This window comes from Mirounga angustirostris, unplaced genomic scaffold (assembly GCF_029215605.1).
Source record: "Mirounga angustirostris isolate CCGP_5_RB_7025 unplaced genomic scaffold, mMirAng1.0.hap1 SCAF_10, whole genome shotgun sequence".
In the NCBI taxonomy this organism is placed as follows: Eukaryota; Metazoa; Chordata; class Mammalia; order Carnivora; family Phocidae; genus Mirounga; species Mirounga angustirostris.
Window position 1 is genome coordinate 49,405,874 of NW_026991718.1, and position 19,845 is coordinate 49,425,718.

At 45.5% G+C, this 19,845-nt stretch overlaps 1 protein-coding gene across 7 annotated transcripts in view; it reads left to right on the forward strand.

Annotated features, from left to right (window-relative positions):
* The window catches only part of SFXN5 (sideroflexin 5), a 112,294-nt gene that overhangs the window by 7,357 nt on the left and 85,092 nt on the right, over positions 1-19,845 (forward strand). For 4 of the 7 annotated variants that reach the window (XM_045884779.3, XM_064572322.1, XM_064572325.1 and 1 more), the window contains exons 2-3: positions 4,471-4,539; positions 16,168-16,245. In XM_045884779.3, the coding sequence (XP_045740735.1) occupies positions 4,471-4,539; positions 16,168-16,245 (147 nt within the window). Of the gene's footprint in view, positions 1-4,470; positions 4,540-4,650; positions 4,757-16,167; positions 16,246-19,845 lie in introns of all 7 variants that reach the window. The other 3 variants (XM_045884777.3, XM_064572324.1, XM_045884778.3) reach the window with 1 other exon arrangement.

Sequence of the window (19,845 nt, forward strand, 5' to 3'; positions counted from 1 at the left end):
CGTGACTTTGTCCCCGGGGGGTCTTAGGCTGATTGGATTAGTACACTATCATCTCTGCTTAGCATTTATAACTCAGAACCCCTTTCTTGAATCTCAGGTCTCTGTTTGCAGTGCTTATTGAAATGTTACATCTGGAAGGCCCTTTAAGTATTTCAAACTCACATGACCAATCCAGAACTTTTGTCTTCCCTGCCACTAACTCATGTACTTCTTGTTTTCCCTGTCCTGATTAATAGGCCTTAGTATCTAACTAGAAATCAAGGCATTATCCACATTCTCTTCTTCCTCATTCCCCAGTCAGGCAGCCCCTTGCTCTACCCCAGGACTCAGCGCAGTGCTAGGCACACAGTAGGTCCGCGGTGGCTATTTGGTGAATGAATGAATAAAACCGCAGAATTCTGGTGCAGTTGCTCTTTTTTTAATTTTTGAAATTTTCTACTAGGTGATAAGATTGTGTAGGGCTGGGGATGGATCTTTATTTTGTTTCCCTTGCGCTTCTCAGCTATTTGCACATGGTAGGTATTTAATGCATATAGATTGCATGAATACAGTAATACAACTAGCTCCCCAGGGCACTACAGTATTTTTTAAAAAATTATCAGAGCAGGGCGCCTGGGTGGCTTAGTCGGTTAAGTGTCTGCCTTCGGCTCAGGTCATGATCCCAGGGTCCTGGGATCGAGTCCCGCATCAGGCTCCCTGCTCCGTGGGAAGCCGGCTTCTCCCTCTTCCACTCCCCCTGCTTGTGTTCCCACTCTCGCTGTGTGTCTCTCTGTCAAATAAATAAATCTTAAAAAAAAAAAAAAATTATCAGAGCATTCCAGGCAGACCCTGTCTGTTCTTAGCCTTGCCCTCTTTTTCTAAAATGTCTTTTATCACACTTCAGTCCCTCCTTTTGGCTGACAGTGGTGCAGTTTCTGAGTCCAGCCTTCATGCATCAGAGTCCTTGTGGATACCCTTCTCTGCTTGGTAAACTCATCCATCCACCCATCCCAGTGCCTCTGGGAAGCTTCCTTGACTCACTAGGAAGAAATCATCTGTGTCCTCACTGCACTTTATGATGCTTCATTTAAGCTCTGATCACAGTATTTTGTAGTTACTTGTTTACTTGTCTTTCTTGATGGACTTGGCTTCTAGAACGCTTGTTCACTGTGGTGTTCCCTGAGCCCAGCTCAGAAGTGGGTGAGGATATCTATGGAGCAAAGTGTTTTACCAAGGCCCTCTCTCTCAGTGGCCGTGGTGTAGAATGACAAAGGGGGCCAGCAGGGCTAGGACAGGATGGAGACAGTGCCAGACCACAGGGTAGTCAGAGGCTAGAAGTCTCCACTGGACCATCTTCAAGAGGTTGCTTCACTCTGGCTGTTCTCCTTCCAGGCCCCCATCTCTGCCCCTGCCACTCCTCTTCCCTCCTTGGGCCACTAACTGCCACACTGTTGTCCCTTTCAAGTCCTAGTCTCCCTTGGAAGCCCTGCCTGGGCTCCATCCCCTCCAGGGCCATAGGCTGCTCACCTGCCCGCTCATTCATTCTTGTGGCAGGGATGTTGCTGGGGCCCCTTCTAGGTGTGAGACAGGAAACTAGGAGCCAGGGAGGATAAGGCTATGGAAGGAACACCCAACAGCCTACCTCCTTCAGGAGCTTGTAATCAAGTAATATATTAGTATTTTAAATTAAGCATATATTTTTATTTTTTTATTATTATTATTTTTAAAGATTTTATTTATTTATTTGACAGAGAGCGACAGCGAGAGAGGGAACACAAGCAGAGGGAGAGGGAGAAGCAGGTTTCCCGCGGAGCAGGGAGCCCGATGTGGGGCTCAATCCCAGGACCCTGGGATCATGACCTGAGCCGAAGGCAGACGCTTAACAACTGAGCCACCCAGGCGCCCCAAGTATATATTTTTAAAATAGAATATTACTTTTATATATTACACAGAATGCTGGTTCTTTTTTTTCATTTTAAAAAGAAATAAAAATCACTCATATTCCTATTACCCCAGAGTCAATCTCTGTTAACATTTTAATATATTTTCATCTAACTTAAAAAAAATAATTTTGTACTTTCTATTTTGAAACAGTTTCAATCTTACAGAAAAGTTGCAATAAGAATAAAGAGAACTTGGGGTGCCTAGGTGGCTCAGATGGTTAGGTGTCTGCCTTTGGCTCAGGTCGTGATCTTGGGGTCCTGGGATCAAGCCCCATGTTGGGCTCCCTGCTCAGAAGGGAATCTGCTTTTCCTTCTCCCTCTGCCCCTGCTTGTGCTCTATCTGTCTCTCAAATGAATAAATAAAATCTTTTTTTAAAAAAGAATAAAGAGAACTTTCATATACCCTTTGCCTAGATCCACCGGTTAACATTTTTGTCGCACTTCTTTTATTATTCTTTTTGTCTACAGGTGATCAAAAAGTCCAGAAACATAGCAAATATACATGATATTACCAAGGTCATCTTCAGTCTGTAAAGAAACCAGAAGTACCCACATTTCCAGAATGCGTTGTCACCCTCTGTATTTACACGTTATTTTTCTCAGCCATTTGAGAGTAGGTTATATTCATTTATCCCTTGACTACTTTCGTGTATCATAAGAACGAGGGCATTCTGACATTTCTGTCTTTGTCCATTCGGGCCACTGTAACAAAAATCCCATAGACTTAGGTGGCTTATAAACAACAGAAATGAATTTCTCACAGTTCAGGAGGCTGGGCAGTTTTTGTCCTGACGTTGACATCTTCGATGAACAAGGCTGGTCATTTTATGGAATGCACCTCAGTTTGGGTGTGCCAGTGTCTACTCATGATTAGCGTCAGTCCCTCCAGAATACTATTTGAATTTCTCAGGGTGTCCCATCCAGAGGCACACCATGTCCATCTGCCCCTCATCGGTTTCGTCTTGTCCCTTCCCTTCCCCAGCCCTGGAATCAGCCACTTCTCTAAGGACCCCCAGTTCGTTCTAGTAGACCAGGGTCTGGATGTCATTATGTGTCTTCGCTATCCGCTTACTGTCCATCTATCTCCTTTTTTTTTTTAAGTTGGAATTACCCTGTAAGTATGCATTTCACACAATCATAAGCATTTTTTCATGTCATAAATGTCTGAAAACATGATTTTAGATGGCTGCATAGTGTTCAGTCATATGAGTGGACCACTATTTACCGAACCATCCACCTTTGTAAATAATGCAGCAGTGAGCATCGTCAGCATGTACATCTGACCACGCCTCTGAATGTCTCTGGTTGCTTCCTTAGACTAAATACTTAGAGGGGAAATTTTGCCAGGACAGCAGTGTGAGCATTATGTATAAGTGGGGAAATGGTTTAGGCCCTTTGAGTTATAAGCGGTTAGAGAAGCAACTGTTTTAGTTAAGGAATAGTGCCGAAGCTTGATCTGGTCTCTGAATGGCAATACCTCAAGGGGGTGGAGGGAGGGGGTGGAGAGGGTGGGTGCTCCATGCAGGGGGTGTCCCGGTGAGCAGAGAGTGGAGGCAGCATGGGGCCTGGTATGCACAGGGGACTTTCAGGGAACTATTGCAGGGTCGTCATTGGGAAGAGAAAGCAGCAGACCGTGGTTGTAGGGTCTGGCATCCTCATGAGCAAGGGGGAGGGAGTGTGGAGGCTTCTGCTTCCTTCACCATGCAGAGGATGGTGTGGGGAGAGCTGTGGGGCTCTAGGGAGGACTTGGGGCAAAGCCCGGAGTGTAGTGAGGCATGAACCCCCAGTGTGTGCAGCTTCCCCTTTGTCCTCTAGCTTGGCACCTTCTCACCTCCTTGAGCTTGGCTTTTTCCTAGGGCAGAGGGCCCAGTGGCAGTGTTGCTCGTTGCTCCATTTCCCTTCATTGTGGGCTAATGCCTGTGGCCTGCTTTGCACAAAGCCCTCCTTTTCTGGGGCCCCTGGCGAGGGCAAGCAGGCCCCTGTCCTGAGCCTCACAGCCGCTCCAGGGCTATGGGTAAAGGAGGGCTTGAGGGCTGTGAGCTGGGTGCCGTCATGCTTGAGCTTGGCCTGTGGAAGCTTTCCCTGGGGGCGGAGCCTGAGCTGGACCTCGGAGGCAGACCCTCCCTATACTTGAGAGGTCCAAAGCAAGGCAAGGGACACTGTGGTGCCAAAGGAAGGCTGGGAGAGGGCTGGGCCCAGGCTTCTCCTTAGCCTGTGTGCTCACTGGTGCTGGGGCACTGTGGAAGGCTGGACGGGGTCTCAGGGAACTGGGGGAAGAAGGAGGAAAGTGGGAGGCAGCCTGAAGAGGACCCGGGACAGTCACCGAGTATCTTAATGGTCTTTATGAGTTGACTTTAAAAAGACTTCAGACCTTGGAAAGCTGCCCTCAGGTGACTGAGAAGCGAGGCCTCATTGGCATTCATCACATGGGGAGTCCTGGGGGCGGTGGGACCCCAATGAGAAGGGTAAGCTGTGGGGTGTTTTCCACGGGGGCTGGAGGATGGTCTGCAACAGCTGATCTGCTCTCCTCTCCCACCCCCTTCTCCAGACATCCTTCTACGGTCGCTTCAGGCACTTCTTGGATATCATCGATCCTCGCACACTCTTTGTCACTGAGGTAAGTTGTGGGTGTCCCTCTCAGTGGAGGCCCCTTGTCACTTTAGAAGATCCATGGGTCGTCTGTGCATATGCTGTATACACATTATCTCATTCCATTTGCATCTTACAGCATCCCTTCAAAGTGGATATATGGCATCATTTTGACTTCATACTCTAATAAAGTTATTACCCAGGACCTGAATGACACGCTCATGACAAAAGTTCAAGTGGTACAGGTGTGTTTAAGTGGAATAAAAAAGTATCCTTTATATACTCTCCTTACCCAATTCCCTCCTCTCGTAGGTAACGTTAGATTTCCTAAGGTAGAGTTTGCCTTTGGTATGTGTGCCATTCCGAGTTCTGACAAGCATATGCGGTCACATAGCCACCAGCACCACGAGGCTGTAGAACACTTCCATCCATCACCCTACAGTGTTTGCCCTACACTTCCATCCATCACCCTACCGTGTTCGCTCAGGCTCAGTTAGACAGTTCCTCCCCTGCTCCTGCCAGCCGCTGGCCACCACTCATCCGTTCTCTGCCCCTCCTGTTCTCCTGGTTTAAACGTCATAGAAATGGAATCCTACAGTATGTGGTCTTGGGCGTCTGGCTTCTTTTCCTTAGCATTATGCTTTTGAGATTCATCCATGTTGCTGCATGTATCGGGAGTTGGTGACTTCTCTCTGCTGAGTCGTATTCCCTTGAAAGGATGTTCCAGAATTTGTTTTTCCCTCTGCTTGTCGATGAACACCTGGGCTGTTTCCAGTTTGGGGCTATGATAAATAAAACGCTATGAGCATTCTTTGTGTGGATGTATGTTTTCATTTCTCTTGAGTAAATAACTAGGAATGGATCGCTAGCTCATATGGTAACTGTGGTAAATGTATGTTTAACTTCATAGGAAGCTGCCAAACCATTGTTCAGAGTGGCTCTCCATTTAACATTCCCATCCGCAGTGTTCTAGTTGCTCCACATCCTCACCGTCATGTGGTATCATCACATTTAACTTTATTGCCAAACTTATTTCAGCCATCATAAGAAGTATGTCTTGATAGCCTTTGTATGTGTAGAGCAATGCATGCACGTATAAAATCGCAGATCTTTATTAAGCACCTACTGTGAGCAAGGCAGTGTCGTAAGCATTTTACATGCATTAGCTCATCAGATTAACTCAAAGCAACCCTACGAGGTAGAGATTATTCTAAGCTCCGTTTTACAGACGAGGAAACAGAAGGTAAGTCTCATGCACGTGGTGCTGGCCAGGGGTGGAGCCAGTGTGTGACGCAGGTAAGCTTGTCTCCAGAACCCTTGTTCTTAGCCAGTTTGCATCCTGTTCAGGTAACAATCCCAAGATTACTCAGCGGGCAGAGGGCCTGAGCTCCCGTGCTGGGCCCCCACCTCTCCCAAGGAAAGTCATTGAGCCATGATGGAAAGAAGCACAAGGCCTTCTGGGCACCTGGGCCGAGAACAATCCCCACTGGGCATGGGAGAGCAGCCCAGTGATGTGAAATGTCGGAATTACCCTGATATGTGGTTTCCTACCGCATCTCAGCGAGGACAAAGGGCACAGGTATTTTACTGGCCGACTTCACCTGTCCCTCTGGGTCTACCACCTCTTAAGGGCAAGGCTGCTGTACTCTGGGCTCTGTCTGGATTCTCCTGAGGAGTAATCAATGTGACTACATAAAAATTTGGAAAAGCACCACGCTAGAGAAACTACTTACCTAGCCTAGGTTATGTATCTTTTTAAAGAAAGCTCCAGAATGGTGCAAAACTAGATACAATTGTAACATCAATCCCAACAGAAATGCCACCTGCTTGATGGAGAAGACCACAGAGGCCAGTGCTTAACTCAGACGATAGGTGCAGATGGTGGTTTTGAGGCATGTTGAGAAATGATGGAGGGGGACAGAAGGTCGGGAGGTACGTCAGTGCTCCCCAGATTACCACGATCAGGCAGGGGCTTTGAGGACAGATGGGCAGCTACAGGGCGGCACGCCAGCGGTCCCAGGGGGCCTCCACCCTCCCTCCTCCGCTGTCCATCCTCTTCTCATTCCCTGACCCTTTCATTTGCTATTCTCCTTGTACCACATCTCTCTTGCATTTTGAATAGCCGCAATATTCTTGTACATCACTAAACCATCTTGACCTGTGTTCCCTACCAGCAATTGACACGTCAAAGCAACTGAACGATTCACTAGCTAGAAAAATCACCAGTACAACAGCAATTTTGGAATATTTTTCAAATTTCTCATGTCGCCTCCCCTCATCAGCGATTTGGATAGGCTTCCCAGAAAGACCCATATCTCCCTCCCCCCTGCACCCTGGTTGGGGACTGTTTCCAGCACTACATGCTGGCCTTTTGGAAAGTTTTTGCCCATAGAAGATCATCACCTAAGCCCTAAAAACTCTGGAAGGGCCATGACTCACTGGTTCTAGTCCAGGCAGGTTGCAAGGCCATCGGCAGGGAAGCAGTGAGAAATTAGAAGTGGAGAGGAGAGTCTGTTACCTGAGGCTCTCCCCCACGAACTGTGGCACTGTCAGGAGGGCTGGGCTCCCCTTCTGCTGGGCTCAGTCCACAGACTGAGACTGGAGACTCATGTCTATAGAGCACTGTTTCTCTCTCAGGGTCCTTGGCTGGTGTTATGGGAGGGAGTGGGGGCTGCCGGACAACCCGCTGGAAGAGATCTGGACAGCCCATTTTGCCTTTGTGGGGGGATAGGTTTGTGGAGACACGAGGAGGTGGTTCTGGAAGCCGGAGGTTCTTGAGGTAGAAAGATGCTGGGCAGCTTGAGCCATCTGGTGACCCGGTTCTGAGAGGCATTCACTGAGTCGATGGATAGGCTCATCTTGAAAGAGTTTTGCAGCAATTTGTTTGTCATTTATAACTGACCAAGCTTTAAAAAGATTCCAACCCTTGTATGTGTAATGAGGTGGAGGAAATTTCATTCACCATAATTTCTCTTAGGAAGAAGGCTGTCTTTGTCATAAGAATGTCTTGAGCAAGGCTTCAGGGGAGGAGGTTGGTCTGCTTGAGAGAGGGGGAAGAATGGTGCTTTTTTGATCCTGCCGAGAGGAGAGAAAAGGAAGAGGGAGTAACAGTGGGAAGGAGAGCAAGCATCTGGGATGAGCTGAGAGGCCAGTGGCTGGGGCTCTCTTGAGACTGGTCATGCCTACTGAGTTGTGAAAGTTGACGTGTTGTACTGTTGTCCCCTCCACCATCATTCCTGGGAAGTTGCCAGTAAAGTCCCCCTGGTTCTTGAAATCTCTGCAAGAGTAGACTATTTGGGGGGCAGATCTTGAGGGGCTGTGAGTTTCCTGTCACAGTGCAGTGTCTGCAGGATCAGACCTGAGGAAAAAAACTACCAGGAGTTGGCAGAAGTCCCAGCTTTGGCTTTGCACCTAGGTCATGGAATTAGATCTAGATCTCTAAGGGCAAAGTTGTACCAGCTGACATCGAAGTTACTTTTAATTATGGACTGAAGATGAATTTGCTATTCTAAATTCAATAATTATTTAAGGAAATGAACGGTTGACAAGTTATCATCCTGAAGGGCAGAGAAAACTAATTGAAATATTAGTGTTAATAACACAGACTCCATACGAGTATTGGTGTTGTAATCTGAAACTGTTTGGGGTGTATTATAGGATAGAATAGATAAGGAATTATATTGAAGTTGGGAACCAGGGTTCTCACCATGGAGGTAGGTGGATACAGATCTGGAGTAGGGGAAAGGACAAAGAACTACGTGATATTGTATTGAATTGGAGGTACGGATATGAACTCGTCACACACACACCCACACACACACACATTTATGTTTATATTTCCCAGTTTCCAGACTCTGTTCATTGAAAGGGCCTAGAAGCAATGAACCTGGTGACAGTGAACACACTTAGCACTCAGATCTTGGTTTCTTTTTTTTTTTTTTTTAAGGTTTATTTATTTATTTGAGAGAGCGAGAATGAGAGAGAGTACATGAGGGGGGGAGGGTCAGAGGGGGAAGCAGGCTCCTCGCTGAGCAGGGAGCCCGATGCGGGACTCGATCCCGGGACTCCAGGATCATGACCTGAGCCGAAGGCAGTTGCTTAACCAACTGAGCCACCCAGGCGCCCCCAGATCTTGGTTTCTAAATACCACAACCTACAAAAAGAAACTGGAACTTCTTGGAGAGGTGGCCAAATCCACATCTAGGACAAGGAGAGCTGCTACAGAAAGTAGGAGGGTGTTCAAAGAGTGATGGAGACACAGTAACTGGCTTGAAGGGAAACCCAGCAGTCATAATTGGGAGAGTTTGAGCATTAAGAAGAGTACAAGCAATGGTTGTAACACACTAAATAATCATAATAGTAATAATAATACATCTGCGAGTCAATAATAGCAGTAACACGAAGGAGGAGGAGAAATCCATGAATCCATAGTAATACTAAAAGTGTGGGAGAGGGAAGCTCATCTTCACCGAAGAATGTCAGCTGATAAATGTAGAAGAAAATAACCATTGTGTAACCTTCAATGAACTAACTGCCTCTGGCCAGGATCATAGTGGATGCTACTTGCATAGAGTAACAAGTTGTAGGGAAATAGGAGATGTGTCTGCTCTCAAATAAGTCTCACCCTAAAGATTAGTTAGCAAAAGGGAAAAGTTCCCTTTATAGTGAAGAGCTTGGAGGAACCCACTTTAATCAGGTGGCCAAACTTAGCATCACTAGCCATAAAAAAAAAACTGACTTTGTGTGCCTTCTGATGTGATATGATTCTGGTAGTAATCCCTAAATACTGGAATATATGAAAGCCTAAAGAAGAAAATAAAAGCAACCCATAGGGGCGCCTGGGTGGCTCAATCATTAAGTATCTGCCTTCAGCTTGGGTCATGATCCCAGGGTCCTGGGATCGAGCCCGCATTGGGCTCCCTGCTCAGCGGGAAGCCTGCTTCTCTCTCTCCTGCTCCCCCTGCTTGTATTCTCTCTCGCTGTCTTGCTCTCTCTGTCAAATAAATAAATAAAATCTTAAAAAAAAAAAAAAAGCAACCCATAATCCCACCTGCCAGAAATAGTCACCATTGACATTTTGGTGTATGCATATATACAAAATTGGGATGATTTATATAATATGTGTATATATATACCTATCTCTTCATATAGAATATGTACAGAGAGAATCATATGATATATATGTTTACATTTACATAACATGTATACATGATATATACTTTTTTCCATATAGCATATTATGAGCATTTTTCCTTGTTATTAAATGTTATTTCAAGATATATTTAATAACTACATAGTAATCCATCATATGATTATTCTATAATGTACTTAATAATTTTCTCTATTGTGACCCACTCGGGTGGTTTATGTCTTTTGCCATTATAGATAGTATGTTAAATCTCCCCATGTTTCTCTTTATTTTCTTTGGATAAATTCCTAGAAGTGGAATTTCTGAATGAAAGACATTTTAAGGCATTTGATATATATTGCCAAATTGCCCTGTAGATTATACCAACCTGTATCAAGATTATATGTTTATAGTCTCAATAATAGTGAGTGACAATGTCCTATTTATTTTTATTTTTTAATTTTTCATCGACTAAACTTTTTTTTAAGTAGGTTTCATGCTGGGCATGGAGCTCGACATGGGGCTTGAACTCACGACCCTGAGATCAAGACCTGAGCTGAGATCAAGAGTCAGATGCTTAACCAACTGAGCCACCCAGGTGCCCCTCAACTAGATACTTTTTAATTATAATGTTTCTCTACACTTTTAAAAAATTTCAGTATAATCAATATATAGCATTGGTTCCAGGTGTACAATATAGCAATTCAGCAATTCTATACATTACTCAGTGCTCATCATGATAAATGTACTCTTAATCCCTTTGAGAATGTCCATTTAAATGCCTTCTAGACAGCATCTGATATTCTAATTTTAAAATCTTTAATGGAATTTTTAACAAAAAAATACTCAAATGTCAGTACCTTTATACACTTCAAGTTCTTGTCTATCTGCATGCATTATTGGTGTACTTTTACACTGAACACTTTTTATTTGCTTTTTTCATTCATTTCCAAGTCTTCATAATTTTTTTTAACTTGATAACATATAATGTATTATTTGTTTCAGGGGTACAGGTCTGTGATTCATCAGTCTTACACAATTCACAGCACTCACCATAGCACATACCCTCCCCAAAGTCCATCACCCAGCCACCCCATCCAAGTCTTTATAATTTTAATTTATTTTTTATTTTTAAAAAAGATTTATTTATTTTAGAGAGAGAGAGAGAGCACGAGCAGGAGGGTCAGAGAGAGAGGGAGAGACCATGTCCAAGCAGACTACCTGCTGAGCGAGGAGCCGGACGTGGAGCTCTATCCCAGGACCCTGCGATCACGACCTGAGCTGAAACCAAGAGTCAGGTGCTTAACCGAATGTGCCACCCAGCACCCCCTTTGTACTTTTTTAAAGTCAAGTTTTAAAGTCTAAAAGTTAGATGCTTTGATCTAACACATAGGTTGTTTCCTATCTTTTGCTTTTCCAAGAAACATAGTGTTGGACCTGTCACTTTTCACTTCTGCTACATTTATTTTCTAGAATAAATTCTCAAGAGTAGGCTATCCAGGCTGGAGGGCTGAAATGTTTCTAAAATACTTGGGCTAGCTGGACAGATTTATTTTCTAAAGGGTTGGACCTCCTGTCATGCTGCCAGAGTTCTGTTTGCCTTGCGTGGGCCCCCTGAAGGTGACCAGAGGTCAGCCACAGGGAAGGCAGAGCCCCTCCCCATGTGTCCCTGGTTTCCTCTTCCCTTGGGGCCTCCAGTGGCCTGGGGTTTCAGGGAGCCAAGGACCAATCTCAGCACAGACGTTTAATCCTGGGGGTCCCAGGACTGCTGAGAGGGAACAAGAAGGGGGCTTAAGAAGGCTGAGGGAAGACAAGAGAAGGGCTTGGGACTCTGAAATCGTTATCTTCTAGCCCCAAGTCCCAGTGTTTGGGGCCACAATAAAAATGGCTCAAGCAGTCATTGTGGGCAAGGTGAGAGTGCATGGCCGTGCCTTGGGCAGGTACGAGACTGACCCAGGTGAGAACAATCAGATACTGAGCAATCAAGGCATGATGTGACCTAGGCAGCTGCCCTCCCCTCCCCCTGCTCCCCATCAGCCATCCCTGCTTCGTTCTCTCACGAACACTCCATTGCCAATTCATTCTCCCTGCCCCTGGTGCTGCTTTTCTTTTTCTCTCTCTCTTTTTTAAGTTCTGCAAGCTTTGGGACTCCCAAATTCTCCACTTTGCCTAAAGTTTGAATGCTCCAGTTTGTGTCAGGTAAGGCCTGGCTTTGAATGAGGGTAAAAAAGACCCTTCCTTTTCTTACCTGAGGTGCCCTGTCCCCGTAGGCATCAGCTTTGGGGGATGTAGGCATTGCTTTGAAATCATTGGGAGACCACCCTTTCAGTTACTGTTACGAGGATAGGATGGTCTTCCATGCTGATGTTTTGTGGAAATGGCCCAGAACTGGGATTGAGGGGATTTCTGCGTTACCTCCCACCCACTCTGGGACCCTGGGCATGGAAATGCCCTTACTTTTCTGGCCGCAATTAGTTCAGAGAGGGGGTGGCCTAGATGGTTCTATGATAGATACATGCAAAGAGGTGTTCTTATCCACATCCTGTGTGAATAGGGCACGGTCTCTCTTAATTTTGGGATTGTCAAATGAGCATCACCATCGAGGGACTTTTTGATGACTCTTTCTCCAGATTTCCTTTTTGTGTCCTTCCCTTTCTGGGTCCCTCTGTCCCTGTTCCTGTCTGGCATGGTCTCCTGCCCTCTCTGGCCGCCACCCTAACACTCCATGTCTGCCCCTTTGCTTCCTTCTCCTACCCCTCAGGGCTTTGGGGCAGGACCCTTGAGGCCAGGCTTCTCCTCTGTTCAAATTCTCTGCCCTGGAGCAGACCTCCCAGCTGCCAGTGTTTCCAGAAGGACCTTCTGGAGACCATGCCCCCATCAAATACAGGAGATAACCTCAAGGTGACACTTTCTGGCAGGTGAGCTAGAGGCAGGCAAGCCAATGAGGGAGTCTGGGAAGCAACATGGGCCGACTCTCCCCCTGGCCCAAGGCTCTAGAGGAGCCTTTCATCCACTCCTTGCTGCCTTTGCGTTCAGGGCCTGGCTGCCTGTTTGTTCCTGGTTGAAAAGACTTCCTGCAAAGTTCACCCACCATGGACCTCCAGCTGTCCAGACCTCTCCAGTGCCCAGGGCTCTTCCATCAAGGCTCACAATGCACGGGAGTGAGAGAAGGGCTTAAAGCAGGGAGACCCTCCTCCCATCCCTCAGGTCTCCCCGGTAATGGCCCCGTTCTCTGCCGTGAAGAGCCCAGCCCCCAGAGCAGTCAGGCCTCAGGGACCTCTTAAAGCGAGTGTCCTGGGGCTTTGGCTGTCCCACAGAGGGACCTGGAGCCCCAGCCCCTCAGCCTCTGACGGAGGGGCCTGGCTGAGGCTTAGTAAGGCCCAGCAACAGAAAAGCATGTTCTAGCTTCCTCCAGTCCTAATTTCTCAGACTTGTCTTCAGGAACTTTGGATTTAGTTCTCCCTCAACCCATGCCAAGATCGGGCTCTTTGGAACTTATTCTTGTGGCAGGAGGCCTCCCTTTGATTACTGTGTCAGATGAGATGGAGCCTGGCCAGGTTGTTATAGGAACTCGGGAGAATCCCTGGAGTGGGAAAATAATGAGAACACGGGGCCATTCACCATTCAGCGCTGGAAAGTAGAGCATTCATTGTCCCGTGGCAGAGGCTGTGGCGTGGGAGGAAGCAGGCTTGGGGTGGGGAGCTTGCCCCATCACTGTGAGGCTCTGGGGGTGCAGGGGGGTGGGTTGGGGGCACACAGCAAGGGTCTGACTAAACTCTGGGTACAAAAACTAAACTTCTCATGTTGTGGCCATGTGACCTTAAGAAGTTAAAACAGTCAACACGATCCCATTTTGTTGAAAAACAAATGCATTAAATCCAGGACGAAAATCATCCTCATTCTGTTTAAACCATTCTCACTTCTGCGGTGGTCATCTCAGGTAGTGTGTTGATGAGGGATTTAAAACGATCTTTTGTGCTTATCTATTGTTTTCTGACATTCTCTCCAAACAGCATGGGTTAGTTGGCCCACCCCCACCCCACCCCTGCCAAAAATATCCCACCAAGCTATCTCCACTTTGGAAAGAGATTCTGGGAAGAGACTCTGGAATTTTGGAATTGATATGCAAACCTTTGAAGGGGGAGGGGCAGTACTCTCCTGCAGTCAGACTGCACCTAAATAAGAAGTTTCCCTGCTCCCTGATGCCCGGGATTAGACCAGTGTCCACAGGTACTTCACCTGCTGGCCTGACGGGTCACGTGGTCTGACTGACTTGTCTGGGCCCACAGTGAGTCGGCTGTTCCTTCCCATCCTATGGGACTGCCCCATCCACTGGCTCAGCAAACACCCTGTCTGCCCCCTGGAAGCCCTTCCTCGTGTTGCATCCTGCCTTCAGACCAGGGGGCTTCTGTTGAGGTCTCTGCATTTCCATCCTCAGCTAGCCTTGTCCTTCTATCAAAAGGGGAACAAAAAAAAAAAAAAAAAGAGGGGGGAACAGGGCAGCTTCACTGGGTTTCTTTACCCACACCGGACAACCCTGATGTCTGGGTCCCTCCGACATAGGCTGCCTTCTAGGCTGTTGTCTGTTTCTTGTTAATTTTTTGAGGTATAGCATACATATGATAAAATGCACAAATCCCAAGTTTATGGCTTAATACATTTTGACTTATGTTTATACCCATGTAACCACCACTCAGATGAAGACATTGGACATTTCCATTACCTCAAAGGGTTCCCTCATGCCCTTTCCAAGTCAGCACCCTGCTCCACCCCCCCGCACCACCCCCGCCCACCAAAAGTAACACTATCATGACCTCCACCATGTTAGTTAGATTAGCTTTGCCTGTTTCTGAACTTTATACATACTCTTTGGCATCTGACTTCATTATGTATATCAGCCTTCATTGCTGTGTAACAGATCACCCCAAAATATAGTGGCTTCATACACTTCAGTTCTTTTGCTCACTGGTTTTCAGTTTGGACAGGGCTCAGAGGGGATGGTTCATCGCTGTTTCTTGCGGCGCCCACTAGGGTGGTTTGATGGGGGGCAGGGAAAGTCCATCTCAAGATAGCTCACTTGCACGGCTGGCGAGTTGGTATGGACTGTCAGCTGATAGCTCAGCTGTAGCCATGGGCCAGCGCCTCGGTTCCTGTCCAGGTGGGTCTCTCCATATGCTGCTCGGGCTTCCTTACAGTACGATGGCTGAGTTCCAAAAGAGCGACCATCCCAAGAGAACAAGGTGGAAATGCAAGGCATTTTTGTGACATAGCCTCAGAGGTCACATAGCCTCACTTCAGCCATATTCTATTGGTTGAGGCAGTCATGAAGGCCTGCCCAGAATCCGCGGGAGGACACATAGACTCTACCTCTTGAGGGGGACGTAGGAAGGTTCTAGAAGAGAATGGGGCATGGCAGATATTGGAGTGTCCATCTTTGGAAAATACATTTTGCCACATTATGTCTGTGAGATTCATCCACGTTATAACATGTATTTGTAGTTTGCTCGCTCTTTAAGTTGTTGTGTAATATTTCATTGTGTACATATACTACGATTTACCTATCCAGTCCATTACTGACATTTGGATTGTTGGCACTTTGCAGCTATTTGAATAGTGCTGCTATGAATATTCTTTTTCTTTTTTTTTTTTTTTTTAAGATTTTATTTATTTATTTGACAGAGAGAGAGAGAGCACAAGCAGGGGGAGCAGCAGAGGGAGAGGGAGAAGCAGGCTCCCTGCAGATAGGGAACCTGATGTGGGGCTTGATCCCAGGACCCTGGGATCATGACCTGAGCCAAAGGCAGATGCTTAACTGACTGAGCCACCCAGGCCCCACTGAATGTGCTGCTATAAATATTCTTATACAAATATTTTGGTGGACAAAGGCTGCCTTCTATCACTGTTGCTGTCTCTTTAGCTTTTAAGATTTTACAGATGATACAATTCTATCTTCTTCTTTTCCCTCTCTCTCCCATCAGTTACTGTAGCCATATGCACTTTAGTATGTAAATCTCTGCTAGTGTTTTTAAAATGTTGAAAAGAAATTATATGAGTATTACAGAAATGTTATCTTTATAAAAACTTTCAATATTACAATTAAGATTAAATTTCCTCCTGACACCCCTTGCCAAATCTGGACCCTTTCCTACCCCAAGGTAACTCCTGTCATTAATTTGGTGGGTCTCCTTCTAGAGCTTTTTTGATGCATTTACACACATAAATATTCTCATAGAAAATATTGTTTTCTATGTGTGTGGGCTTTGTTTGTTTGGTATAATGAATGGCATCATACGGCTCTGCAATTTACTTTCTCACTCAAAAAAATATGTTGGAGATGGAATCACATACAGATCTACCTCACTTTTTAAACTGCCCAGTAATAGTCTATAGTATTATCAGACCACTGTCATTTAGCCATTTTCCTATAGAAAGACACTTAAATTGTATCCTTCTTTATTGTTTGCAAGGGAAAGAGTTGCAGGAGCCTTGGATCTGTGCCCCTCAATGTCTTTTTTCTTTCCTCTGCAGAGACGTCTGAGAGAGGCTGTGCAGCTGCTGGAGGACTACAAGCATGGGACCCTGCGGCCAGGCGTCACCAATGAACAGGTAATTCTGCTGGAAGTGGGGGGGAGGGGGCAGGAAGGCGGCAAAGTCACATCCCCTTCCCTGCAGCCAGAACCACTCTCTTTCCTTCATTATCCACTTCTATGCTTCTACATAGCCATGTGGACTTCTGGCTTTTTGGAGGAGACATTCAGTTCTCTCCCATACCCTGGGTCTCGTGGGAAGCATGGAGGCTGAAAAGGCAAGTGAGACCCAAAGGCAGCAAAGGGAGCTGATGTGTATATCTCTTCCCAATTCCACATTCAGTGACGTCACAGTGGTAGCTTGAAATCAGCCATGTGGGAATATTTCTACCATGGAAATTGGCCAATGCTTCAAATCAAGACTTTCTTCCCAAAAGAACTGATTTTTAAACATTTACTAGTATACCACTACTCAAAAGTTCAGCTTGAGGATGGGAAAGACAAGAGAGGATAGTGGGGATTAGGCTAGAATACTAATTTCATTTTTCTTTTTTTATATCAGGTAGGAACGTGAACTAGAGCTAAGTGAAATGTTAATGGTTGTGTTTGGTTTGAAGGAAAGGTAGAGGGATGCACTGTAGGGCTACTTTAATGATTATAGGGACTGATGGTTAACATGCCAAAGTTTTTCTTTTTGTTTACAAACTTTATTTTAAAAATCTTTTAAAAAATTAATTTTTTTTTTTTTTTCAAAATAATATGTGCTCAGGGGCACCTGGGTGGCTCAGTTGGTTAAGCGGTTGCCTTTGGCTCAGTTCATGATCCCAGGGTCCTGGGATTGAGCCCCGAGTTGGGCTCCCTGTTCAACAGGGAGCCTGCTTCTCCCTCTCCCTCTGCTGCTCCCCCTGCTTGTGCTCTCTTGCTTGCTCTCTCTCTCAAATAAATAAATAAAATCTTTTTAAAAAACCACAAAAGTAATATGTGTGCATAGTTCAAAAAATCAAACAGTACTAAAATACCTGAAGGAAAAATAGTATGCTGCCCCCATCCCTCCTCAATTCCCATTCCTTTTCTCCGGAAACAAATACTTTTAGCTATTTCTTCAGATAGAAATCCATGTCGAACTAATGTGCTTATCTATAGTCCTATTTTTCACCTAGTTATTTTGTATTCAGCTGGATTCAACTGTCTTGTTATTTACCCCCATTAAAAAACACACGTCTCTTCCCCATCCTCATCACTCTCCCAAAATAGTTATTATGGATTTGGGGGTTTATAGGTATTCACGATTCACATTATTACAATGATATAAATAGCATTTACTAATTCTTGTTTTCTCTCTTGTTCAACTTTATGTTTTACCTAGAGTTAATGATTGCCTCAGTTTTTCACATTGGCATGGTTTTCTTTATACGGTCTCTACCTCTTACTACATCCTCTAGCAGCCTTTTGATATTTTCAGTGCCTCCTTTCAATCTGAAAACTCCTGTCCTTCAGTTCCCTTTTCCCCTCTGAAATTTTCCTTTCTGGTATCCAACTCCTCCAGCTCCAGGCCTTCCTGTTGGTGTACACTTTCATTTTGGTGGAAGACCTCTTTTAGTAGCTTCCTAAAAAAAGAGTAAATGCGAAGAAAATTGTGAGTCCTTTTATGTCTGAAAATTAATTCTGCACTCAGTGTTGTTGTTTTTTTTTTAAGGATTTTTTTTTTTCTTGGCGGGGGGACAGAGAGAGAGAGAATGGGGAAGGGGTAGAGAGAGACTCTTAAGCAGGTTCCATGCCCAGTACAGAGCCTGACGTGGGGCTTGATCCCACAATCCTGAGATCATGACCTGAGCAGAAATAAAGAGGCAGATGCCAACCGACTGAGCCACCCAGGCACCACTGCACTCAGTCTTAATTGACAGTTGGCTGAGAAGAAAATTCTAGGTTGACAGATATTTTCTTACAGAATTTTGAAGACACTGCTCTATTGTCTCTCATGTCAGTATAGGTTTTGGAAATCTGATACATTTCATTTCTGATTCTTTGCAAGTAACCCATTTTCCCTCTTTGGAAATCTTTAGTATGTTCTCTATTAAATTTATTTCAGAAATTCCACAATGCCATCTCTTTTTAAAATTCATTATTTTGGGTTCCTGGTGACCCCTTTTAATCTGAAGACTCCTACTCTCAGTTCTGGCAAATTTTCTTATACTGTTTCTTTGATAATTTCTTCTTATTCTGCAATTCCTATTAGTCAAATATTCAGCATTTTAGATTGACGCTTAGATTGTCTTATATTTTTTTCTCTTCTCTTCCATCACTTTGTCATTCTGTGTGGCTTTGAAAGAAATTTCCCTGAGTTTATTTTCAGCATATTGACTGAAATTTTAACTTCAGCTAGTATAATTTTAATTTCCAAGAGCTCTTTGTTTATTTTTAAAATTCTTCTTAATAGAATTCTTTTCTTGTTTTGTGAATACAGTAGCTATCTTATCTCTCTGCATTCTGGAAGCCACGTAGGGAGAGGAGGCTGGAGTCCCAATATTCGCTTTGCAGACTTCCATTAATTTCCCTGCTTTGAATCTCACCTACTCCCATCCTCCACTGTGCTGGTGTTCCCAAGTCTGGGATCACTTGGGTTCAGTTTCTCCAGAAGGCTGATAAACCTCCAGCATCTGGGGAACACAGGTGAGAGTGGTAAAAGTCACCTTGCTATATGGCAAAGACCTTGGGATCTTATTGCTTTGAGGACAGACTTTTAACCAATTCCCTATGTTTAGCCTTATGATTAGCCCTTTTTTCCTAAGGTTCCTGGTCCCTCCAAGTCCTGAGCTTTGCTGGTGTTTTGAGGGCAATGGACTGGCTCTTTTTTTTTTTTTTTAAAGATTTTATTTATTTATTTGAGAGAGCGAGAATGAGAGAGAGAGCATGAGGGGGGGACGGTCAGAGGTAGAAGCAGACTCCCTGCCGAGCAGGGAGCCCGATGCGGGACTCAATCCTGGGACTCCAGGTCATGATCCTGAGCCGAAGGCAGTCACTTAACCAACTGAGCCACCCAGGCGCCCGTGGACTGGCTCTTTAAGCATGTGCTCTGCAGGCACTTAGGGGATGGTTTCTTCCTCTCCACTGGATCAGTTACTAAAACTCTACTTATTTTCCATCCAAAACCATGTAGCTGTCCCTCCTCTGCTGTTGTCTCCTCTTCCATTCTTTTGGTAACTCTATGAGGCACTTCCCTTGCCTTCTAACACCTTTAGGTGCAAAGCCCATGCTGAGGCTCTGGGCTGCCAACATGACACACTAGTGCTTGGCCGGATGTTCCTGGGGTAGGTGGCTTAGCCATCAGCTCTCCCCACCCCAATTCATTTAATATGTATTTATGTATTTATGGAGCACCTGCAGGCCAGTTTTGGTGCTGGAGCCTGGGGGAGAGAACAAGGAAGAAAGTAGACAAAAATCTTGCTTCATGGACCCCCAGAATCTAGGGAATGATTGTGAAAAGCCATGATACTGTAGGAGAGCAGAGGAAGGTGTAACCTGCCCAAACTGTTTGGAAGAGATTCTTGCCTGAGATTTGAGGGATGAGAAGGGGCTGGCCAGGAGACGCCGTGGGTGGGAGCTGTCCAGGTGAGGAGGCACATCATGAGCAGAGACAGCAGGCCCCTCCAGGGGAAGTCCAGATGAATGTGCTCCACCT